Source organism: Cololabis saira, chromosome 17 (genome assembly GCF_033807715.1).
Source record: "Cololabis saira isolate AMF1-May2022 chromosome 17, fColSai1.1, whole genome shotgun sequence".
NCBI lineage: Eukaryota > Metazoa > Chordata > Actinopteri > Beloniformes > Belonidae > Cololabis > Cololabis saira.
Genome location: NC_084603.1, coordinates 1,935,629 through 1,961,118, shown reverse-complemented (window position 1 = coordinate 1,961,118; position 25,490 = coordinate 1,935,629). Strand labels below are relative to the sequence as shown.

The window sequence follows — 25,490 nt, the reverse complement described above, 5'->3', positions numbered from 1 at the left end:
TATACATATTATATACATACAAAATATATATATATTTTATGGTCAGCATTTAATGTAAATTGCTTTTCTTCAAGTAATGCCTCATTTCACTCCACAAGTTCAGTTTAAAAGTGCAATAACTTTTAAACTCTTTAAACAGAGCAAAACATATTTTAATTCACATTATTTGTCTCTGATATGTAAAGTGTGTAAATAATGAGTGAAAACAAGTGTAAACCTTGTAGTTTTAGTACTCAGAAGTGAGTATTCTGGTAAAAGTACAGCGTGTTTTTAGTTATTAAAGATCTTACATCAGAGCAGAAGTTTGTGTCTGGTATTTAGGTGTCGGGTTACAAGCCCCGCCCCCTCGCTCTCTGATTGGCTGTTACCTACGTCACTCAGGGCCGGGGCCGGCGCTGATTGGCTCCGCGGTCCTGGAGGAGAAGAACCGGAATCCCCGGCCCCAGCTGGAGCCGCAGAACCAGAACCATGGCGGAGCCGGAGCAGCAGGTTTCCTCCACCGAACCGCTGATCCAGCTGGACTCGCACCACTACGAGCCGGAACCGGACCCGGAACCGGAGCCAGAACCAGCACCGGTACCAGGGCCGGTACCGGACCTGTTCAGCCTGGACGACATCGTGGACCTGGTCGGGGGCGCGCAGGACGCGCTGCAGCGGCACATGGCTGCAGATTCTGCAGAACTAGAGCCGGAACCGGGACCAGAACCAGGACCAGACTCAACCACAGGCTCCGGGGCCCGAACCGAGCCCGGAACCGAGCCCGGTACCGGGCCCGGGACCCCCCCCGGACCCGGGACCGGACCCGGAGCAGAGCGGCCCGCCCCCGGGCCGCGCGCCGCAGCTTTCGCCCCCGCCGAGGATTCTCTGCAGGATCTCTCTGCGGCGACGCTCCGACCTGCAGCCCCGGTACCGGGTGAGTCTGTCCGAACCGAGCCAGAACCAGAACTCACGCTTTAATCACGTTTTAATTAAAAATGTTCCGTAAAAATCAATTTATTTGGACGGTTTTATCTGCGTCCGATAATGGAACTGGGCCTGGTTCCGTTATCGGACAAACGCGTTCCTGTCACTGTTTACGCCTCGATTTCTGTTTATTGGTTTTATGTATTGATTTTTATTGATTGTTTTATTTTGTCTCTTCTTTCTTTTCTTATTTTATTTAAATTTTTAAATTTTTCTATATTTTTTCATGGCATCTGATAAAGTGAGGAAGGGGCAGGCCTTAACTGTTTCCTCTCCAATACATTATTTTGCCGTTGTGCTTTATTGTTGATGGGGTTTTTTATGTTCGAGACGAAGCCAACATAAATTAAATTAAATAAATTAAAAGAAATAACAATAAATAAACGGAAAATGCCGTTAAAACGGATTTCTGGTGACCGTTAACCCTGGTTCCATTATCGGACAACCACGTTACCGTCTGTGTTTACGCCTTTATCTTTGATTATTGGTTTTATTTATTGATTTTTTTTTGATTGTTGTTATTTTTTCTCTTCTTTCTTTTTCTTATTTTACTTAAATTTTTAATTTTTTTTAAATATTTTTCATTATATATGATCATATATAAAGAGGAAGGGACAGGCCTTAACTGTTTCCTTCTCCAACACATTATTTGGCCGTTGTGCTTTATTTTTAATGTTTTTTTGTGTTCGAGAAAAAGCCAACAATAAATAAATATAAAAAAATAACAATAAATAAACGGAAAACGCCGTTAAAACGGGTTTTCGGTGACCGTTAACCCTGGTTCCATTATCGGACAACCACGTTCCCGTCAGTGTTTATGCATTTATCTTTGCTTATTGGTCGTTTTTATTTATTTTTTATTGTTCTTTTATATCTTCTTTCTTTTATCTTCTTTTATTTTATTTTTATATATTTTTTCATGGCATATATATGATATAGTGAGGAAGGGCCAGGCCTTCACTGTTTCTTCTCCAACACGTTGTTTTGCTGTTGTGCTTCATTTTTGGATGAGACTGTTTAAATTGTTTTGCTTTTTTGATATTTCGACGCTTTTAATTTGATTGTTTTTGTTGTGTTCGAGTTAAAACCAACAATAAATAAAAGTAAAACGCGTTAAAAGGGTTTTTAACGTGTCCGATAATTGAATCAGGGCCGCTCCTCCTTGTGTTAACGCGGTGGCAGCATGATGGTGCAGTAACAGTAACGTGGCTGCTGGTTTTGGGCTTATAAAGACGTGGGGAGGGATTTTGGTGAGTGTTTAGCTCTGGCTGTCGGGTTATAAAGATGTCGGGGGGTTAGAATGACATTTTGGGGGAGAAATAAACAGTATTTAGGGTTTTATGGGGGTGGAAGAAGTGGAAGTGAGAAGTGGGCGAGGCGTCTGTCCGATAATGGAAGCAGGAGCCGCTGCTGCACCAGAGATTAGTCACAACAAAGGAATCCGCTGCGTCCACTCCCAGCAGACCTTTAACACCATCATCCTCCACCTCCATCTTCCCCTAAAACCTCCATCATCCTCCATCTACCTCCACTCCCAGCAGACCTTTAACTCCTCCATCTACCAGCTCCTTCCTCCACCCAAACCTCCATCCTCCACCTCCACTCCCAGCTAGCAGACCTTTAACACCTCCATCCTCCACCCAAACCTCCATCCTCCACCTCCTCCACCCTCCAGGGCTCCTGGGGGGGTTGTTGCTGATTAATGACGGTTTTAATGACGGGGTAAATGAAGCTGCAGGGCCGGTTCTGTTGTTCTGCAGGTTTAAAGGCCCAGGAGAGGTTGGAGAGGTTGGCAGAGGCAGGAGAGGTTGGGAGAGGTTGGGAGAGGTTGGGTGGGGCGGCCTGGCGGCGCCGGAGGGTGGAGGATGAGGGTGGAGGAGGGTGGAGGCTGATGGAGCCGGAACAAAGAGACACATGAGAGTCAAAGAGAGAGTCGTTCGTCTCCTGGTGTCGGGTCTCGTTACTGTGACGGAGGAGGGTTGTCGGGTCTAAACCGCTCTGCCAAGGCCCCGGGGGGTCCTGTGGTGGGCCTCGTAAAGGCCCCTGGTACCCTAGTAGCAGGGTACCAGGGGCCTTTACGTGGTCTAGCTGGACCAGGGAGCGGTCCAGCTATACCACGTAGAGGCCCCTGGTACCCTGGTATCCTAGTACCAGGGTATACGGTTTGATGTACATGAACGAAAATCGGTACACACCTGTATCATGTCGCAACTAAAAGAAAAGTCTCTTGGCGCCATGGCCGAAACCGAACAGGGAGTCGGCCATTTTGAACATTCTGAATTAATCGCATAATTTTGGAGCAATATATTTATATCAAATTTATCGCCAGGCCTGCCTTGCATGCAAAATTTGGTGACTTTTGGGGAACTATCAAATATGGACCAATCAGAGGAAGGGGGGTGCGCTTTTTGGCGTCTATCGTCGCCACGGTAACACTTTTGAAAGAGAAAAGTAATGCGCGTAGTCGCAGGATGGAGACGCACATTTTGATGTATAACACATCTGGGTGCACGTTACGGTTCGGGCAGTATTAACTCTCAAAGGAATGGCATAGGGTACCCTGGTACTAGGGTACTAGGGTACCAGGGGCCTCTACGTGGTCCCGCTGGACCACAACAAGGCCCGTGGTATCAGTCAAGCTAGGCCACGTAGAGGCCCCTGGTACTAGGGGTGTAACGATACTGAACTGAATAGTTTCTCTCATGTATGACTTGACTTTTTTCTTTTCCAGAAATTTAACAACTAAATTTAAATAAATAAATAAAAGTAAATTAAGGGCCAATCCCAATGTTCACCCTACTCACTACCACTAGCCCTCAAAATGAAGCCACTTGGGTAGGGCTTTATAGTGTTCTCTAGGGATTGGGACACCACTTGCTCTGTCACTGCATGGTTTATATTCGGGTACGTAAGCGGCCCTGGGCATTTCATAGATTTTTGTGAGATCAGGTTGAAAACGTTGCAGCTTCACATTATGGCGGACATTTCTCATTTTATAGTGAATAAAATCAATATTTTGAGTTAGTTTCTGCATAGAAATGCGTTTTGATTACATTTCTAGCGAGAAATATATATTTTACTTTCATAATATTCACTCAGTGAATGTACATAATCACTCGCTTGCTTGTTGTTAAATCGAGGCACAGCCTACGGCTTAGGGTACGCGGCGACGCGGACCGTACGGCGTAGGGTACGCCGCGCGTCGCCGCGTACCCTACGTGTTGGTGTAACGCGGACCCACGCGGAACCATAAATCAGCCTTTATTCTGGCGAGATCTGAAAAAACTTTGCAACAACGAGCAAGCGAGTGATTATGTACATTCACTGAGTGAATATTATGAAAGGACTCAATACCGAGTCCGATGACACCACCATGAGCCTTTATGTCAAACTATTCAAAAGTTATGGCAGAAAGTAGGAACTTACAAATATGGACCAATCAGAAGAAGGGGTGATAAAATCCCTAGGACTAGTTCGTTCAAATATGATGTGACAACGGTGAACAATCAGTCATTTGATTCAAGATGGCCGACTTCCTGTTGGCGTTAGGGTTTCGGTCCAGGATATAATTGTATAAATTTTCAGGGGGCGCTACAGAGCTGTTAGGCCACGCCCATTAATGCAAACCATTAAATATCACATTTTTGGCTTGCATGCAAAATTTGGTGACTTTTGGGGCACGTTTAGGGGGAAAAAAGGCCCTCATTTCATCGGAAGAAAAATTCCTACAGATACAATTGGGCCTTCGCTCTGTCAGTGCTCGGGCCCTAAAAATAAACTATGAAAAGTCCCAAACTCCAAATGTTATTTATCTTCTGCCAGAGCTAAGAGCGTCGTGATCGGGACCAAAACGGTACTAGTTTCTTCTGAGCGTAGTCAGATTTTGGTAAAACGGTACTAGTTTCTTCTGAGCGTAGTCAGATTTTGGTAAAACGGTACTAGTTTCTTCTGAGCGTAGTCAGATTTTGGTCGGCGGGTCGAGGTCGTCACGTAATCCCGCTGCACCAATAGGATGTTACTAGTAAACACAATATATTCATATTAATAACCCAATATCAGCTACAGTTTGTCACCTCCACAACACGGATCGTGACATTTTTGTATCGCGGCAGATATATTGTTCCACCCGTATGTGGTACCAGTTCCCCCGCTGACGTCTGTCCACCAGGGAAGGTTTCATCACGTCTGCAGATCCACAGGTACAACCCTGAAATATTCCCCTCCTGTCGTCTGATTGGTCGGATGCCTGGAGGCTTTCCAAAAGGGGGCGGAGCTAAAGCTTGGAGTCTCCGCCTCCGAACCGCTGCATCAGCAGACGTTGTTGTTGGGACGTTTTTGTGGCTTGAATTGATCTTTTTCCTGCCGCGGTGACGAGGCTGTTACGTACGTACGTGGTGGTTGCCATGACGACACCGACGGTTCTTTTATAGTTTTTTTATTATTCCATCTTTCATAACGTGTCTCCAGAAAACCCGGGTCTGCGTTTCCTGGTCCGGAAGAACCAGCTAGTGGGCGGGGCTTGTTCCCAGTGACATCACAGGGGGCGTGGCCACATCTCCTGGTACGGTTGTGGTTTAGCCACAACGTACGACTTTGGTTTTGTGATCAATGGCCACGGTTACATGATGTTTTTTAATTTGGAATGAATGAATTAAACTATTTTCCTTTAACAGACTATCACACTAAATTACATATTTTTATTACATTAAAAAAAGTCTAATCAAGAAAGGACATTTTCTATTGTGGGTGGAACTAAAAAAACAACAGTTGTTTTCGGTAGGAATGATTATCCGGTGGCACTTTAGCTTCTGCTAACCGCTAAAAAACATTTTTCATGCTGGTAAATGGAGTTATAGCCACAAAACATCAAATGTAGGAGCTGATACAGACCATAATGTGGTCATGTGACCTTTGTTTTTATAGTTATTGTTGTCTCTGGCTCGTTAATCTTCACGCTGGTTTTAGAGGAATTATTGCTATGAAGTTGGAGGAAGTGACATCACGTCTGTAGCCCCTCCCCCCTCCGAGCCGGAGGCTGATGTCACGGTGCCGTCGCCGTGGAAACGGTGTTAGCTGGGGTTAGCTAGCCGTGACGGTGCCGTCGCCGTGGTAACGGTGACAGACAGACGGGCTGCTGACTGGAGAGAACCGTCGGGTCAGAACCAGCAGCCGCCGGGCCTCGTTTCTGGGTCACCGACATCAGTCAGGTGGATTAACCTGAGACACACACACACACACACACACACACACACACCGGGAGGATCAGAGCTCAGTGTTTTCACCCGTCGTCTGCTCCTCCGTCTGTCCTCACTGGAACGGGTCGGAGACGACGTCCTCATCCGGCTCAGCGGAGAGATCTACGGTCGTAAACATGTTTACCTGGAAACATGTTCACTCCTCGTCACCTGTATCTCCTCCAGTCCTCTGGAGGTGAAACCAGAACATCTGCTGTCTTTTTTAGCCATTTTCTTGGACCAGAATCAGAATATTTCAGGTTGTTTGAGGTGGAGCCTGAGATTCCCCTCAGGCTCAGATCAGACCGGTTACAGGTCCAACCCAGTTACAGGTTCAGTTACAGGTTCAGACCAGTTACAGGTTCAGTTACAGGTTCAGACCAGTTACAGGTTCAACCCAGTTACAGGTTCAGACCAGTTACAGGTCCAGACCAGTTACAGGTTCAGACCAGTTACAGGTTAAGTTACAGGTTCAGACCAGTTACAGGTTCAGACCGGTTACAGGTTCAGACCAGTTACAGGTTCAGTTACAGGTTCAGACCAGTTACAGGTTCAGACCGGTTACAGGTCCAACCCAGTTACAGGTTCAGACCAGTTACAGGTCCAGACCAGTTACAGGTCCAGATCAGACCAGTTACAGGTTCAGACCAGTTACAGGTCCAGACCAGTTACAGGACCAGATGGGGCCAGATCAGAATCAGAATCATCTTTATTGGTTTCCAGGTTTGAACATTGTCCAACAAGGAATTTGACTCTGGTTATTTCGCTGTTTACACAGTAAATAAACGACTAAGGTGCAGCAGTTTGAGGTAGAAAAGAATGACAGCTCTGAATAAAATAACATGTATACAATTATACAAAACTAATTATACAAAAAATTATACAAAAAATACAAAAAAGTGAGAGGTGCAGTAGAGTGAGGCAGACATGATTATTACCGGAAGGTGCTTGTTACAGCGGTAACTGATATTGCTCTTTTTATTGCACGTTAGGGCTGGGCGATATATCGAGATTTTAATATATATCGATATATTTTCAAATCTCAAATATTTTCAAATATCGTTTATATCGATTTCTAAAAAAAAAAAAAATTTTTTTTTTTTTTTTTACATTTTTTTTTTAATGATTTTGATAAAGCTTATTTTGTGACAAATTGACTTGAATGTTTTATTTGAGATTGTCACAAATGTTTTGTTATTTGCACAACTGTCAACCTCAGTGGAAAAGTCTGCCTGTTACTGTCTACATTGTATTAATTACAGTGTATTTTAATGTAATTGTTATGCAGGAAAGGGATATTTGTTTTATTTTATTCAAGAAGCATTTTTATTCTATATATGCAGGCAGTTTATTTTTATTTCATTTGTTTTATACATGTTGATATTGTGCAGACCTCTGTTAATAAAGGAACCTGTGTGACATTTGGCACGAGGCTTTGTATTAAAACTGACTGTTTTTTTAAGGGTTTGCCTCAGAAAAAATGAAGCTAACAGAGATGCTAACAGAGATGCTAACAGAGATGCTATGCTATAATGCTTTGGGGGAAACCCCAATTAAGGCACAGAAAAAATATCGAGATATATATCGAGTATCAACATTCAGCTAGAAAATATCGGATATGACTTTTGGTCCATATCACCCAGCCCTATTGCACGTGATTGGTTGGTTACTCTGAGACTCTAGTTGTGAGAGTTCATCAGAGCTGGAGGTTTTAGTGTCCAGAGCTCTGTAGATCCGTCCAGAGGGGAGGAATTGGAACAGTCTGTGTCCTGGGTGTGAGGGGTCTGACTAGGGCTGGGCGATATGGACCAAAAGTCATATCTGGATATTTTCTAGCTGAATGTTGATACTCGATACATATCCATATTTTTTCTGTGCCTTAATTGGGGTTTCCCCCAAAGCATTATAGCATAGCATCTCTGTTAGCATCTCTGTTAGCATCTCTGTTAGCTTCTCTATTAGCTTCTCTGTTAGCATCTCTGTTAGCATCTCTGTTAGCTTCATTTTTTCTGATCAAACCCTTAAAAAAACAGTCAGTTTTAATACAAAGCCTCGTGCCAAATGTCACACAGGTTCCTTTATTAACAGAGGTCTGCACAATATCAACATGTATGAAACAAATGAAATAAAAATAAACTGCCTGCATATATAGAATAAAAATGCTTCTTGAATAAAATAAAACAAATATCCCTTTCCTGCATAACAATTAAATTAAAAGACACTGTAATTAATACAATGTAGACAGTAACAGGCAGACTTTTCCACTGAGGTTGACAGTTGTGCAAATAACAAAACATTTGTGCAAATCTCAAATAAAACATTCAAGTCCATTTGTCACAAAATAAGCTATATCAAAATCATAAAAAAAAAAAAAAATGTAAAAAAAAAAAGAATTTTTTATTTATTTTTTTTTTTAAATCGATATAAACGATATTGTCTCGTACCATATTGTGTTTGAAAATATATCGATATATATTAAAATCTCGATATATCGCCCAGCCCTAGGTCTGACCGATCGGTCCAGATCGGTCCAGATCGGTTCAGATCGAGGGGGTCAGACTGAGGTGGACCCTGAGATCCCCCCAGGCTCAGATCAGACCAGTTACAGGTCCAGATCTGACCGATCAGACCAGACCGGGGGTTCAGACTGAGGTCCAGGTCGTCCCAGTCCTCCAGCTCCAGGCCAGTTTCCCTCTCTCTCCTCAGACAGGAACATACGGGTCAGCAGGTTCTGATGTCTGACACATTCATCAATATTGTTGTTGTTGTTTTTGTTGTGTAACGGAGGAACGAGAGAGAGAGCAGGCTAGGGTCTCTACAGGGTACATATATAGGTATATTTATATACATATTGATGTATAGAGGGTCTGCATTTATGATTTGACCGTTTAACGTTAGCTACCCAAAAATCCAACATTACCTGGTACAAAATGGGAACCACAAATCCACGTTTCGGTGTCTGGAATCCAGTTGTTTCTGTGAATTGCAGAGATCCATTTGTCTCTTAAGCTTATTTTTCGGCAGTCTGTAAAACGATAACTCTGATTTCTTGCTAAATCTATGAGTACAGTCGATCGCACAACAGCTCTTTCCCATTTTAGGTGTTTTCCAGTTGCTCAAACTGAAAGTTTACGCTGACACTCAGTCTTTCTGACACTCAGTCTTTCTGACACTCTGTCTTTCTGACACTCAGTCTTTCTGACACTCTGTCTTTCTGACACTCAGTCTTTATTCACTCAGTCTTTCTGACACTCAGTCTTTATTCACTCAGTCTTTCTGACACTCAGTCTTTATTCACTCAGTCTTTCTGACACTCAGTCTTTATTCACTCAGTCTTTCTGACACTCAGTCTTTATTCACTCAGTCTTTCTGCCACTCAGTCTTTATTCACTCAGTCTTTCTGCCACTCAGTCTTTATTCACTCAGTCTTTCTGACACTCAGTGGTTTAACCCGCCGTGAAGTTGCATCTGTGACGTCATGCACAATCCCTCTATATGTTCTGTTAGTCGTTAGAACAACCCTCAGCAGTAACAGCTGAAGTGTTGATGAGGGGCGGAGACAGCCGTCGGACCAGAGTTCCCGGAGTTCCCAGGGTTCCTGGAGTTCCTGGAGTTCCTGGTTCCTACAAACAGCTGGTGATTGTTCCGTTTCAACATCAGAGCTACTTTTAGCTCAGCTGAGCAGCAGCGGGTCAGAGTTCAGGGTCCGAGACCCAGAGAGGAGGCCGTCGGCTGCAGCTAACGAATATCCATTATTCTATGAAATATTCCATCAATTAATCGGATAGAATAGAACACTTTATTGTCACTATTCATGGGGACAGTGAGATTAAAAGCAGCATCACCTTTCCAGTGAAAAGAGTGTTGAATTATATATACAAGAAATATAAAATAATATAAAAAGGTTAAGGTGCACATGTGGTGGAATATTGCACAGATAAAGTATTGCACAGTAAAAACAGTAATTGCACATGAAGATAAAACTTACTTTTGCTTCATTAAAGCCCAATTATAAATATACAGTAGAAAACAAGACTGTTTTCTATTTCTAAGACTGTTCTTTTATGAGAATAATTGACATTTATTTACATATTATGCAAAACTAGTTTGTTACATTTTCCAATAGAAATAAATAAAATCATTTAAAATTAAACATTTCCTGAAACATAAAAAGAAAATTTCTAAAAAACATCTTAAGTATCAAAAATAAAAAATAAATTAAAAAACAGATAATTAACATTAAAACAAACTACACCAGTTTAAGCTGGTTGTGATAACAGTGTTGTTCCTCCAATAGCCAGGATTTAAAAAGGTTGGTGAAAAAGGTCAGAGGGGGAAGTTCTCGTATCCTGCTTCATTCCAGGTGTGAGAGAACTGAAAAAGAGGCTCGACTAAAAGCAACTTTTTCTAAAAGGAACTTCCTCTTACCTTCGCTTTGCTGCGTTTTCTCACCGTCACTGTTGTCGGTCCGTCTGCTGAACTGAAGACGTCGTCTTCTTCCTCTTTATAAGGGACACGTGTGTTAGTGAGTTGTGTCACGTTAAAAAGAACCTGTGCCAAACGTGAAGTTTAAGTGTATTTTTTATTTAAACGAGGCTTTGAGGCCGAGGAAACTCCAGTAAACGCCAGACTGAGTCCCGGTTACGATTAAACTGACGTATATGTCCACTTTAACTTCCTCGTCTCATAACTGGTACCTTAAAGATGTTAAAGCCTCTCTGTAAATATGTGGTCAACGATTTCCCAGAATCCCCCAGACTGTAGTCCATGTTGGAGGAAGATTTAATTTGGAGTGGCTGCAGGAATAAAACAGTAAACGGTAAGAAAACATACATACATACATACATACATACATGCATGCATGCATGTATGCATACATTGCATACTGTATATACATACATACATACATACATATACATACATAAAAAATTAAGGGGAAAACATCAGAAACAGTAATTTTTCTAATCAGCAGATCTCGTTGATCTGAAAATGTGATTTTTCCTTCACGTCGACCTCTGAACGTCTCAGCAGGACTGACGTCCTCGGAGACGTCCGTTAGCTTAAATAACCTGGTTTCTGATGGAGGTCTGGTGTCATGGCAACCGTAGATGATTGACAGCCCTGCCCTCCGCTAATGTCTGGAAAAACTACACTAAATAGAAAATGCTAATAAATAAAATATCACAGCAGTTCTTCAATTCACTTGGATGGTTTCTTTTCTTTTAGGACGGTATGAACCTAAAATATTATGATGTTTCTCATCATCTTAATTTCATTTGTTAGCAAACCTTCCTCTGTCACTTTACAGAAATCAACGACAGTTTTTCCTTGGTTGAAAGTTGTTTATAAAAATGATGATTTTCTGCTTTAATAACGTGGTAATGAGCTGGAACAACCTCAAAACTCCAAAATCTGGTTTCTGGACTGGTTTCTGTACTGGAGTCTGGACCGGTTGATGACTCTGATTATTGATCTTTAGTCTGGAGCTCGACTTTTCCCTAAAAAGGGTATCGTTTACTGATTGGGAACATAAATCAGTGTGTCATCAGCGTATAAACTCACACTTGTATTGCTCAACACCAGATGACAATGATTTGTTATGTAGAATAAAAAGAAAAAAAGCAGCAGGGGTCCTCATCCAGAACCCTGTGGTACTCCAGTTAGTACAATCCATGGTTTCCATGGTGACGGTCCTCACAGATGCCCCCTCCTCTGGACCGGGGTTTTCCATGGTTTCCATGGTAACCCCAGTCCATGCAGCTCTTTCAGCGGTTGATAAATGTTGGTTCTTGGAGCGTTGGGGGGTCAGGGGTCACGGGGTCACGGGGTCACGGGTTCCAGCTCAGACTGGTCTTTTACTCCCACAGATGGTTTACTGATATTCTGAACCAGCAACCCCCCGATCTCTCTAGGAGTGACTTTATGTTAATAAATGTCTCTGTCTAAGGACATTTAATATCAGCATTTTAACTCTGGTTTACCGTTCACTCATTGAATCCATTCTTACATTCAACATCTCATTTGCTCACCAGCAAACACAAAACCAGCACACACAAAACCAGCACACACAAAACCAGCAAACGCAAAACCAGCAAACGCAAAACCAGCAAACGCAAAACCAGCAAACGCAAAACCAGCAAACGCAAAACCAGCAAACACAAAACTACCAAACACAAAACTACCAAACACAAAACCAGCAAACACAAAACTAGCAAACACAAAACCAGCAAACACAAAACCAGCAAACACAAAACCAGCAAACACAAAACTAGCAAACACAAAACTAGCAAACACAAAACCGGCAAACGCAAAACCGGCAAACGCAAAACCGGCAAACGCAAAACCGGCAAACGCAAAACCGGCAAACGCAAAACCGGCAAACGCAAAACCGGCAAACGCAAAACCGGCAAACGCAAAACCGGCAAACGCAAAACCGGCAAACGCAAAACCGGCAAACGCAAAACCGGCAAACGCAAAACCGGCAAACGCAAAACCGGCAAACGCAAAACCGGCAAACACAAAACCAGCAAACACAAAACCAGCAAACACAAAACTAGCAAACACAAAACTAGCAAACACAAAACTAGCAAACACAAAACTAGCAAACACAAAACTAGCAAACACAAAACCACCAAACACAAAACCAGCAAACACAAAACCAGCAAACACAAAACCAGCAGACACAAAACCAGACTCTCCCGATTAATACACCAGGCCAGCTAAATATGCAGATCAAACACACTGATTAGTATTTCTTGGTTTTCTATTGTAATGTGTCTTGATGAATGTGTGAACGTGTTTGAGCAAACCCGTCAAAGAGGAATTTCCGTCACCATTGGGACAATAAAGTATTCTAATCTAATCTAAAACATTCTGATGGTTTTTGTTGATAAAGATCCTCGGTTCCTCGTCCCTCAGAGACTCGTTCCTCCCGGTTCTGCGGACGGCGTTGAACCGGTGACTCTGTCATCACAGGACTGACGTTAGCAGCCGGCGGCGGCGCTGATCCGATCTGATACCGAATACCGTTCCGCTCTAACTGGACCCCCCACTGGCTCCGTCTGAAGGAAATGCTACCAAACCGTCCAGTCAGTTCAGTCAGACCTGCAGCTCTTGGGCGTCAAACCCGAGCGTCTGAAGACCCGGTTTCCACGGTGGTTTCTGTTGGTCTTATTTCTTTATTTAACCAGATAAAAGACCCATTGAGATCAATATTCTTCCACCAGGGCGACCTGGCCGAGGAAGCAGCAGCAACACGTCCACAAATAACACACAGATAACAGCAATCACTAAATAAACATTAAAATGAGAGTGCAAACTGTTTTAGCGATTAAAGTGCAGTAGTGATAACTTCAGTAACATGTAGGAGAAAACAACAACTTCCGTAATAATTAAAAAACACAGGCACTGCCTGTCTGAAAGGATTCTCGTTGTCGGTCTTTTAGGAAAGAGCAAAGGCTTCAAGTGAAACAAGTTCAGGCATTTTCAGTTTCAGAATTGGCCCCAACACTGAGCCTTGAGGTACACCCAACTGAACACATTGCATTCTACATGCCAAGCAATTCATAAACCAAGTGGTGGCTTGTTTGGAGATTCCCATCTTAAGAAGAGTTTTTAACAGACAAGGTAAAAAAAAAGAAGAGTTTTTAACAAGAGACTTTGGTCCACAGTGTCAAATGCCTTGGACAGGTCAATGAACGGCACAAAACGTTTTGGTATCCAATGCCTCAAACACATCATTAAAAGCTTTTAGGGCAGCAGTAACAGTACTGTGCTGCTTCCTGAAACCTGACTGAAAGGGGTTTAAAATGTTGTTTAAGTCTAGAAATTCCCTCAGTTGATCACAGACCAGTTTTTCAAATATTTCTGCCAAAATGCATAATTTTGAAATTGGCCTGTAGTTTTTCACAACAGTGGGTTCACCTCCTTTTAGCACTGGGAGGACGAACGCAGATTTCCACATCTTAGGGAGTTTGTTTGTGCTGAGGCTTAAGTTAAAAATACTACTTAAAGGTTCAGCAATTAAGTCAGGGGTCAGTTTTAAGAAAAATGGGTCCAAATCATCAGGACTGGCTGATTTATTTGGAGTCCAACTTCTTTAACGCATTACAACCTTCAGAGGTGACACAGATACGAAATGAAAAGAAGAATCAACCGAGGGACGGCTTTCAATTACTGGTTCTTTTGTGTGGCTGAAGTTTTTGGAAACATGATTCGATGATTCAATAGTGTCCTGCTCTGATAAAATCTTCATTGAAATAGTTTAGCAGGCGTCTTTGTCGTCGGGTTTGAAGGATGTTTGACCAAAGAATGTGTCAGTTCACTAGAGGACGTAGTTCCAGAAACATCTCACAACATTCCACAACTTCTCCGGATCATTTAGATTCTTAGTGGTTTCTCTCATGAAAAATTCTGATTTGGTTTCTTAATTAGGGATAAAAGTAAATCCTATCAGCCTCTGTTTTAGTTCTTCCTGCTTTGGCCCAGGCATGATCTCTCTTTTTAAGGAGGTTTCCAATTTCAGCGGAAAACCAGGGATTACCTCGGCCCTTTATCCTAAACTTACGTAAGGAAGCATGTTTATTGATTATCTCCAAGAATTCAGCGTGAAAGAAATTCCAGGTCAAGGGAGTTTGGCATTTTTGACCAGTGCTATAACACAGTGGTCACTCAGGTCATTCCCTACGTCAGTAAACTTGCAGTATAACGCCCCTCACAGTAAACTTGTGAGGGGCCTTGTTAAGATCAAGGAGAGTTGATCTTGAAGGAGATTTAATGTTAGGCCGAGTTGGGCTTTCAATTAATTGACTTAGGGTGATTTCACCTCTGTCCTGTTTGAGTCCCAGTTGTTCCGGAACAGGGAGCGTTTCCCCCTAAAGATCGGATCGTTTGGTACATGTGAACACAGCAATCGCGCTCTGAAACGGCACGAAACAAGCGAGCCGAGATCCTAGGAGAGGTTAGGGTTCGGTTCTCGGCTCGCTTCCATTCCAGACCTGGAGCGGTTCATTTGTAGTGAGAACATAATCCACACAGAAACCGATACAACTCCATTCATGTGTATGTGCGACCGCGGCGCAAGGAGAAGAGTCAGCGCAGCCTCCACCACCTTCTCTCCTATTGGACGTGCCGCGATGTCGTCAGCACGGAGAAATTAAAAGATGTTCAATTCGGGCAGGGAGGCGCGGCGCAAACGCCACGGCAGAGCAGTCTTGCGCCGGTAGCACATACATGAATGGGATCGGTGGCGGCGGTCTGCGCTTTGCTATGCGTGTTGTTTATCCCGAGGTACGGAAGAGGAAACTCCTTCCGGGTTCATTTGACCAATCGGAGAACAGTTGGTTCATGGCATTTGTTAACAGCTTTGAACCGCTACAGACGTTTGCCTTGTGAACACAAACGTAAAACGGAACAACTGTATCGATTTAGCCCCTGAATCGGAACAAAACAAACGGGCCACAGGTCTGAAAGCATCCTTAGAGCAGTGAGTTGCAGATGGATTTTAGGCCGTCAGAGGCTGATGATAACCAATCCAGGTTCAGATCCCTTACTAAGACAAACTCATCTGAGTTTAACCTGACGTGGTTGTTCAGAGCTGAGGGGGGGCTATAACAGCCAGAACTGTGAGGGACTGGCCCTGAGGAAATTAGTTTTAATGCCAGAAATTCAAACTTTTTGCTAATCTTGGTGGACTTAATGGTCTTGGTGGTTCTGGTGGTTCCTGGTATCGATGTTGATGGTTCCGGCTGGGAAAACTGGATGTTTGTCTGAAGACTAGACTGACATGAACCCCCAAATCCTCCCAGGGGGGTCTCCCGTCCTCCTCTAATCCGTCTGCTGATCTCTTTCTCTCCTCAGATGAACCTTCACCCTCTAAAGCTCAGCCTCCAGTTCTGATGCAGTTCCCCACAGGTGAGTCCTCTGGTCTGGTTTACGTCTGCACCCCCCCATCATGACCCCCCCGTGACCCCCGACCCCCCCCTCGTCTCTGGTCCCCCGTCCTGGAGACAAACCTGCATGAGTTTCCTCTGGATGTTTGTGGTGTTGAGTCTCGTGGCTTGTGTTTGTGCATCGTGGCCCCTGATCCTAGTCTGTGGCCCCCCCTGCTAGTCTGTGGCCCCCCCTGTAGACTAGACTCACCCCTAGACTAGATCCTTCTTGGTAACCAAGAGATTTCTTGGAGTTTTTCTGTGTGAAAATAATTTCTATGGTTATTTGGGAGGAATCATGTCCCGGCGCTGCTGGTGGTTGGATCCCCGGGTACCAGGGCCCTCGGGTCCCCGGGTACCAGGGCCCTTGGATCCCCGGGTACCAGGGCCTCGGATCCCCGGGTACCAGGGCCTCGGATCCCCGGGTACCAGGGCCCTGGGATCCCCGGGTACCAGGGCCCTTGGATCCCCGGGTACCAGGGCCTCGGATCCCCGGGTACCAGGGCCCTGGGATCCCCGGGTACCAGGACCCTGGGATCCCCGGGTACCAGGGCCCTCGGATCCCCGGGTACCAGGGCCCTTGGGTTCCTGGGTACCAGAGCCCTTGGGTTCCTGGGTACCAGGGCCCTTGGATCCCCGGGTACCAGAGCCCTTGGGTTCCTGGGTTCCTGTCCTACAGAAGAGTATCAGGGTCAGGCAGGAGAAATAATATTTGAGAGGGGAAGATTTTCTTTTATTGTCAACTTCGACAAAAAAGTTGAAATGTTGAGAATAAAGTCAAAATTTCGAGAATAAAGTTGAAATACATTTCAACTTTTTTCTCAACATTTCGACTTTATTCACGAAATGTTGAGTTATTTCTCGACATTTCGACTTTTTTCTCGATTTTGACTTTTTTCTCGACATTTCGACTTTTTTCTCGAAGTGCATATTGAAAAAAAAATCTTCCCCTCTCAAATATTATTTTTATTTTTCTCCTGCCTGGCCCTGACACTCTTCCGTAGTATCCTGTTAGGCTGTACATGACCAAATATTGGGGTTAGAAATGGACTAACCGACGGTTCCTGGGTTAACGGGTCACCGGCACCAGACCGGTACCGGCAGGACGGTCTCCATGGCAACCAGACAAACGCTGCGTCGCTGGACAAATGGAGCTCAGATCTCCACTTGACGTCTCTTCAGATATATTTTTTGATTGAAAACGTGAACCGACAACTTTACATTAGTCAGGTTCTTCAAAAATACTTACGATGTTTTCTGGACGTCTGTTTCCTCGGCTCGGAGTCGGAGCTGCAAACCAGCTGATCGGTTGACGGGTCCGAGTTCGGCCGGCACCATGAACAGTCTGGAGGTCTCGATTAATAACTACACGCGTCTCATTACCACGTGTGAGGCTACGACGCGGCGAGGCTATTTAGCCTGTTTTTAAACGTCTCCAGCGACAAATTTAGCAACTTTATTCACATTATTTTTGCTCGTTTCTCAGTGAGCAGACGGTGCTGCCGCAGCTACCGCTAGCTCAAGGCAGCACCCCCAGCTGCAGTCAGGGTTTCTTGTTGCAGTAAACGGTGGTCAAGAGCAGAGACCATTTATTTAATAAATAGCTTGGAGGACCTGGAAATAATTAAAAGAACAGATGGAAACAGGAAACATCAAAATGGTGATCTTTTCAAAGTTGTAGCAGCAAAGTTAGTTTTTCTTCCGGTAGTTTAACTTCCGGTCCCCCCCCTATCCAATCAGAACCTTCCCAACCCCCAGACTTGGAGAGGAATTGGAGAAAGACCATCAAACGTGTTTTCATGTAAAGCCTGGATTATGGTTCTGTGCTACGCCAACACAGAGCCTACGCCGTCGCCGTGACGCCGTCGCCGTGACGCCGTCGCCGTGACGCCGTCGCCGTGACGCCGTCGCCGTGACGCCGTCGCCGTGACGCCGTCGCCGTGACGCCGTCGCCGTGACGCCGTCGCCGTGACGCTGTTGTGAATCCATCTTTTCCTGAATGGTTTATCCGACAAAGAAAGGAGCGCTGAAAGTTCACGACTGCTTCACGAACCGGAACCAAAAATGCGTCGCTACCAAGCATCGCGGCGCAACCTGCAGCGTAGGCTCTGCGTCGATTTAACGCAGAACCATAATCCAGGCTTAAACCTTAATTCGGAATTACTATTTCCATGTAAACTGGAAGGAAAATAGTTTAATTCTGAATTATTTAATTCTGAATAATTAATTCTGAATTAAAGAACATCATGTAACCGTGGCCATTATGATGCTAACGTCCATCAGCTAGCAGCGTTTGTCTGGAACCAGGGCCGGGCCGTGTGGGTGTCTCTCGGGTTGGAGCATGACTTTGACGTGTGCTGCGTTCTCCCCCCCCCACCCCCTCTCTGAAGAGCTTGGGCAGGGTGCCCCCCCCGGTGCCCCCCCCCGCCCCCGTGTCCCCCCTGTCCCCCCTGCACTCCCCCGACTCCCTGGAGGAGCTGTCCCTGACGGAGAGCCCCAACCAGGCCCCGCCCCCCCCTCCGGGGGGCCCCGCCCTCTCCCAGCCCCCCCCCGGGCCGGGCCGCCCCCAGACCCGGGACCAGGACCTGCTGGACTCGCTAGCAGGGCCGTACCTGAGCCTGGGCAAGGACCCGGGGCCGCCCCACAACAACGAGGACAGCGGCGTCTCCGTCTCCCCCGAGGACAAGCTGGGCCCGTCCCCCGTCAGGGCCGGCCCCACAGAACCCTGGGAGTCCCCGTTCCCGGCCCCCCGGGGCCCCCTGGACCCCCGGGGCCCCCCGGCCCCCCCCCCAGAACCAGGACAAGGACCAGGACCAGGACCTGTCCGACGAGGAGGACCTGATGTCGGAGGTGAAGAGGAACCCGTTTGAGTTCCAGGGGTCGGAGTCCCCGACGCCGGACCTGGTCCAGTACGGGACGACCGCGGGGCCCCAGGAGGGCGTCCCGCCGGCCCTGGAGCCTGAGCCCTTGAGCAAGGCGGCAGCTCCCACCGCGTTCAAAGACGAGGAGGACGAGGAGGACGCGGTTCTGCCGCCGTCGCTGCCCGACATCCTGAAGTCGTCCCCGCTCAACCCGGACAAGCTGGACTCGGGCTCGTCGGAGGGAAGTCCCGAGCAGAGCCCGGTGTTCGAGAGGAGGATGATGGAGTCGCCCAACCCGCCCATCAACCTGTCGGCCAACAACCCCTTCGCCTTCGAGGCCAAGGTGTCGCTGCTGAAGGAGATGACGGAGCAGATGGAGGCGGAGCGGGACTCGGACCAGGTCCGGGTCCAGGACCAGGACCAGAACCTGGGCACCTTCGACCTGGTCAAGGAGGCGGAGCCGGTGCCGGTGCCGGCGGCGCCGGCCCGGGTGGAGCAGCAGGACTGGTTCTCGGGCCGCGGCGACGCCCCTCCGCCCCACCGGGCGGCGCCCGAGCCCTTCGAGCCGCTGGACTTCCTGGAGAAGAAGAAGAATCCGACGGTGGTGGAGGACTCGGACTCGGAGTCGCCCACGGCCGACTCGCTGTCCCCGGTTCTGGAGGCCATGGCTAAAAACCCGGCTAGCTTCCAGGTGGAGGCGGAGCTAAAGGGGGCGGAGCTAAAGCAGGAGGAGGTGGAGCCAGAGGAGGAAGTGTCGGAGCACGAAGTTTCGTCCGAGGAGTTCGAGTTCATCGAGCGGCCGCCGCGCGGCGTCATCGACGACTTCCTGGAGGCGCTGGACACGTCCAAGTTCGCGGCGGCGGCGCCGCCGGAGATCCCGCTGGACGACGACGAGCTCGGGTTCGAGGCCAAGGAGACCACACCCACTAAAGAGCTGGCCACGCCCCCTAAAGACCTAGCCACGCCCCCTAAAGAGGCGGAGCCAGAAGAAGACTGGGCCTCGTACCGCCTCCTCACCCAGGCCCCGCCCCCCCAGAAGAGCAAGGCCGAGCTGGAGACGCCCGAAGCCACGCCCCCCGCCAGCAAGGTGGCCCCGCCCACAACCAGCCAGGTGGCCACGCCCCCAACCCTCGCCGGCCAATCAGAGCAGCCGACGGCCCCGACGAGCAGCAGGAAGGGCTTTACGATGCCAAACGTGAACCTAAGAAAAGGTAAACGACATCGTCGGGGGAACCGTCATCATCCATCCATCTGTCATTCCTCCATCCATCATCCCTTCATCCATCCATCCCTCCATCCGTCCTCCGTCCTTGGTTTCCTCGGTTACCTTCTTCCATCCAGCCAACCAGCAGCTTTTATTTTCCATCCCATAATTCCCTCCACGTCTCTTTTCTTTTGCATCTTTAGTTTTTTATTTGAACATTAACTTCTGCATTTTGTAGCTAGTTTGGTTTTCGTGCTCAAGTCTTGTCTTGGTTCTGTTGCATTTTGTGCGTTTGACTCATCATTTATCATTTTCATCTTTATGTTTTACAAATGTGTCAAATGTTTTTATGATTTTAATGATCTGGTGACATTTCAACGTTGCTGAGGTGATAATTATCAATTAATAATTATCACTCCATCGTTAACGGAGGACTAGAACAGGTGAGAAAACCGGATTCCTGGGGCGGAGTATTGGGGGCCTGGCCTCGGTTATACTGGGGGCGTGGTCTCTGTTGTGGGGGGGTCCCCGCACAGTACATCCAAGTGATCGCCATCTGGCGCTCGAACCCGGAGACTGTTAGGGGGGGCTGATAAGAGGGAGGAGCAGAGGAAGGCGTTTGAATTGAGGGAATTGTGTGTGCTTATCAGTAAGTGTCTCTGTGAAGCGATGAGTCCGTCCGTGAACCCCCGCCCAGATCTGCCAAATGTCCTTGATGTTATCAGGCGGCTCGTACAGTTCTGAGACAGGGATCCGCAGGTGTTCGTGGGAGAGGGGAGGGTTAGTGGGGGCAGAGTCACCTTGTTTACATTCCACCAGGGAGATTGTGACCAGGAGCGATCGGCCCAAGACCGCTCTGTCAAGAGCAGATTATAGAATCAGCAATTATTTTGAAAACAGGCAGCGCAGTAATTTTCCGTCTGCCTTCCAGTCTCTGGTTCATCAGCGGCGACTCCAATCAGACGAATTGTGATCAATTCCGGCCAAGCTGAGCTCCCAACTTCTCCAGCCTGCGGTTCTGTTCGAGAATCGCATCCAGCTTACGGGCCTGCTCCCCAAACGTAAAAGTCAGAGCGCTGATCGCTTTGCTTGATCCATCTGCCACGTCCGGCAGCTCTGAAAGAGCCAAAACGGCTGCCGATGACTTACGCGTTTGTCGATACATCAGGAAACCCCCTCCTCCGATCATGAGGATAATCAGGAGAAATCCTGCTATCATAAATCCAATTATGAAGCATCTTCTACGTCCTCGATGGACATGATCGCCAAGCACAAAGGCTTCCAATATTTGTAAGAGTCCATTGTATATCCAGAAAAAAATGTCCCATCCAGGCAAGAGGGCTCCCTTACCCCCTGACTTCTTGTTGCAAAAATTTGGTCAATTGTGCTGAGAGACCAGTTAATCAATTCCATAATTGTAATTTCGGAGGAGTGAAAAGAAAAGAACTCTGAAGACGAGACAAGCAAGCAGTAGCATATGTATGTTTTCTGTGTAAGTCCATTTAGTTTAGTTTTTTTTAATCAATACTTTAAAAGCTCAGGGATGTTCAAGGAGCAACCTGTTTGTGAACTTTCTGAAGATTATCTGCACTGTGAATTTGCACTGTCAGTTCTGTTTTCGAATGGTTGCAATTTAATGCTTTTTTTGTTTTTGTTTTTTTATCCGATTAATCGAAAAAATACTCGACAGATTAATCGATTATTAAAATAATCGTTAGTTGCAGCCCTAGAAACGACCATAAAAGGAAACTGGTCCTGTGTGATGTCATGAAGAGCCGACGGTAGAAAAAACTCTCCAGAACGAAGTGACTCAGCAGAAAACCTGGTGGTGCAGGAGAGTATGTGTGTGTGTGTGTGTGTGTGTTTGTGACGTTACCGGAGCCTTCGGCCGGGTCTGAGTTCTGGATCAGAACCAGAACCGTTTCAGAGTCCTGCAGAACCTGCAGAACTGCTGAGTCATGAATAACCTCCAGCGTCGTTGGTGTAGCGAGTGATTCCAGGATTTGTGTTTGAGCTGCAGACGTGTGTGTGTGTGTGTGTGTGTGTGTGTGTGTGTGTGTGTGTGTGTGTGTGTGTGTGTGTGTGTGTGTGTGTGTGTGTGTGTGTGTGTGTGTGTGTGTGTGTGTGTGTGTGTGTGTGTGTGTGTGTGTGTGTGTGTGTGTGTGTGTGTGTGTGTGTGTGTGTGTGTGTGTCCTCCTGCACTGCGACACTGCAGATCCACTAAAAGGTTCTCAGACCAGAAACTCAGCAGATCTTCAGTTACAGCAGCTGGAGCCTCGATCGGTTATGGATTATTGATCCATTATAGATTAGTTATAGGTTATAGATGGGTAATAGGTTATAGATAGGTTATAAATGATGTAGGCTATAGATGGGTTATAGTTTATAGAATGTAAAATGGAAGAGCAGCAGCGCCCCCTGGTGTCCAGAACCAGAACCAGAACCAGAGTTTATCTTTAGGAGGAGATAAACAGCTGTTTTATTCTGGGCCCGCCCCCAGGGGATTATGGGTAATCAGAGCAGGGCGAAGGTTTCTGTCTCAGATGGAGGTGAAGAGTCACTGACACCAAGGAGCAGGACACTCCCAGAACCGGGACTAGGACCAGGCTCACGGTCCTGGTTCCTGGTCCTGGTCCAGTCTGGTTCCTGTCTCCAGGATGTTTCCAGAACCAGAACATGAACATAAACCCCCGAGCAATTATTACATAAACAATGGCAGGTAAAAACCTGGACCAGGACCAGGTCCTGGATCATAAGGGGGACCCTCCTGCAGGAGGCCAGACTAGGGTGGGGGCCGGGACTGCAGGCCAGCAGCAGCTCCTGAAGCTCCTGAAGCTCTGGCCTGCAAACACGCACAAAAAAGAAAAGGGGGCCAACACAAGAAACTACAGGAACGATGGACAGAAACGATAGCTATGAGAAAGTCCCGGCTCCGGGCGGGTCTGGGCTGGCGGGGGAACTCCTCGTCGGTCCTGGGGTGGAAGTAGGTTCGGGTCGGGCCAGTCCTGGGTCTGGGAGGGGGAACTCCTCGCCGTCGGGGGTCCTGGGGTTGAAGTGGGCCGGTCCTGGTCCCGGTCCTGGTTCCGGGCCGGTCCTGGTTTGTGTTTCTGGACAGGTCCAGGCCAGTGCTGGTTCTGGATGGCTCCTGGTCCTGGTTCTGGTCCTGGTCCTGGTTCCGGACCCCCTGATTGGTCCTGGGTCTCAGGGGGCGGGTCGTGTCTCCAGAAGGATCTGAAGCGTTGGTGTCATCTGCCTCGTCAGCAGGAGGGGGAGAAGAGGGGGGGGGGGGGGGTGAAGGGGAAAGAGGTGAGAAAACCCTGGGGGGGGGTGAGGAAAGGGGGCGGAGCCTGGAGAGCCAAGTTAAAGGCGCTGCATCAGAGCAGCAGCAGACGATCAGCTGACTCGTCATTCCCTAACCCCCCCCCTCCCAGAGGAATCCTGCCCCCCCTCGTAGCTCCTCCCCTTCATTAGCTCCTCCCCCTCTCTAAGCCCCGCCCCCCGGCTCCCCCCTCGCTCGTCCTCCTGCAGACTCTCTCTCCCTCCGACTGCTGGATGAGCTTCTCCTGCTGAACCGTCATGGACAACGACTCGGCGGAGAGGAAGGAGCCCCCCCAGGCCTGGAGGGCCCAGGGTAGGACAATACCCCCCCCAGAACCAGAACTGGACCCGGGACCCCCCCTGGTACCGGGTCTGGTCCCGTTCTGGTTCTGCTTTAGAGTTAATGAGTGTCTGAGGATCGGAGTGTGTAGCTGCAACTAGAGCCGGGTAGTTATTCCCCCCCCTGTAACCCCCCTGTTAGAGGGAGGTTACAGGGGGGGGGGGTTCTGGATCAGGTCCTGGTCCTGGTTCTGGTTCTGGCCCAGGTCCAGGTCCAGAACCAGGTGTGGTTCTGCAGCTATAAGGACCTTTAGACCGGTGTGCTGGTGAGACCAAAGGTGGACTGGAGGGATGACATCACCATCTGGCAGTGCTGTGATTGGCTGACGGGTCGAGGGGGGGAGGGGGGGGTGACGTGTGTGTGTGTGTGTGTGTGTGTGTGTGTGTGTGTGTGGGGGGGGGGATAGGGGTGGGGGGGGGGGTGATGACATGTGTGTGAGAGCTGCAGCAGCTGATCTTTCTGGGGGGTCTGGTTCCACATGGGTCCACATTAGTCCGTGTGCAGGATCAATACGAAGATTTTCTGCTGACTGATTGATTGATTACCTGCTGACTCAGCGGGGCTCGGTGCCAGTACCGGTACCGCTGGTCCGGACCGGCTGCTGCTGCAGCTGCTGCTGCTGCAGTCCCGTAGAGGCGTCTCTGCAGCAATCACAGCTATTGATCAGCAATCAGAGCCATCGCCTCCACGCCGCCGTCAGCTGATAGTCACACTGTTGAGTCATCAGACGCCTGGAGGGTGTGTGTGTGTGTGTGTGTGTGTGTGTGTGTGTGTGTGTGTGTGTGTGTGTGTGTGTGTGTGTGTGTGTGTGTGTGTGTGTGTGTGTGTGTGTGTGTGTGTGTGTGTGTGTGTGTGTGTGTGTGTGTTTCTATTTTATTTTTAAAGGAAAAGAACATATTAATAACATTTTCATGTAAATATGCTAGTTATAGCCAGTGGCTAATTAGCATCTTTAGTCCCAGGTTGATGTAAAAGACTCACACACAGTCAAGAAATGATGACACAGCAGTAAAATACAGAGTCTAGCGTGCGTGCGTGCATGCGTGCGGTTGTGTGTGTGTGACTATGTGAGCGTGTGTGTGTGTGTGTGTATCTGCCTCCGTGACCTTCAGGAAGCTGCTGCTCAACCCTCTTGATTGATGGGTGCAGGTAGCCGGTTGCCATGGCAACGCAGCGGCCCGGGCAGCTCCAGCTCAGACGTCGGGGTGAAAGGTCGTCCGTCCTGTTGCATCATCTATCTCACACGGTGGCGTTGTGGGCGGAGTCGGGGGTGCAGGGGGCGGGGCTTCAGCTCCTGCAGGGAACACTGAGGCGTTCCCAAGCCGGTTCCCAAGACGGTTCCCAAGACGGTTCCCGGGGCCTCGGCCCTGTTGGACACGCCGGGAACCTTCTCCCCAGGGGGGTAGAAGGTTCCTAGTCAGAGGAACCATCTCACTGCTGGTTCCTCCGTCTGGTTCCTCCGTCTGGTTCCTCCAGACCACCTGTGGCCCCCACAGGTGGTCCCCACAGGTGGGACCACAGGTGGGGACCAGGTGGGGACCAGGTGGGGACCACAGGTGGTCTGTGGGGGCCAGGTGGGGACAGGAACAGGAACACGGTCCACTCATAAACCCGGGTGTGAATCTCGTTGTTGGCGGTGAA

At 47.7% G+C, this 25,490-nt stretch overlaps 1 protein-coding gene across 3 annotated transcripts in view; it reads left to right on the top strand.

Annotated features, from left to right (window-relative positions):
* The first annotated feature begins 441 nt into the window (after positions 1-441).
* Positions 442-25,490, top strand: part of rtn4a (reticulon 4a) — a 40,062-nt gene continuing 15,013 nt past the window's right edge. The window contains exons 1-2 of one of the 3 annotated variants that reach the window (XM_061745691.1): positions 442-913; positions 16,056-16,109. In XM_061745691.1, the coding sequence (XP_061601675.1) occupies positions 469-913; positions 16,056-16,109 (499 nt within the window). In that variant the 5' untranslated portion in view covers positions 442-468. Of the gene's footprint in view, positions 914-16,055; positions 16,110-18,830; positions 20,199-23,668; positions 23,823-25,490 lie in introns of those variants that run through there. The other 2 variants (XM_061745690.1, XM_061745693.1) reach the window with 2 other exon arrangements.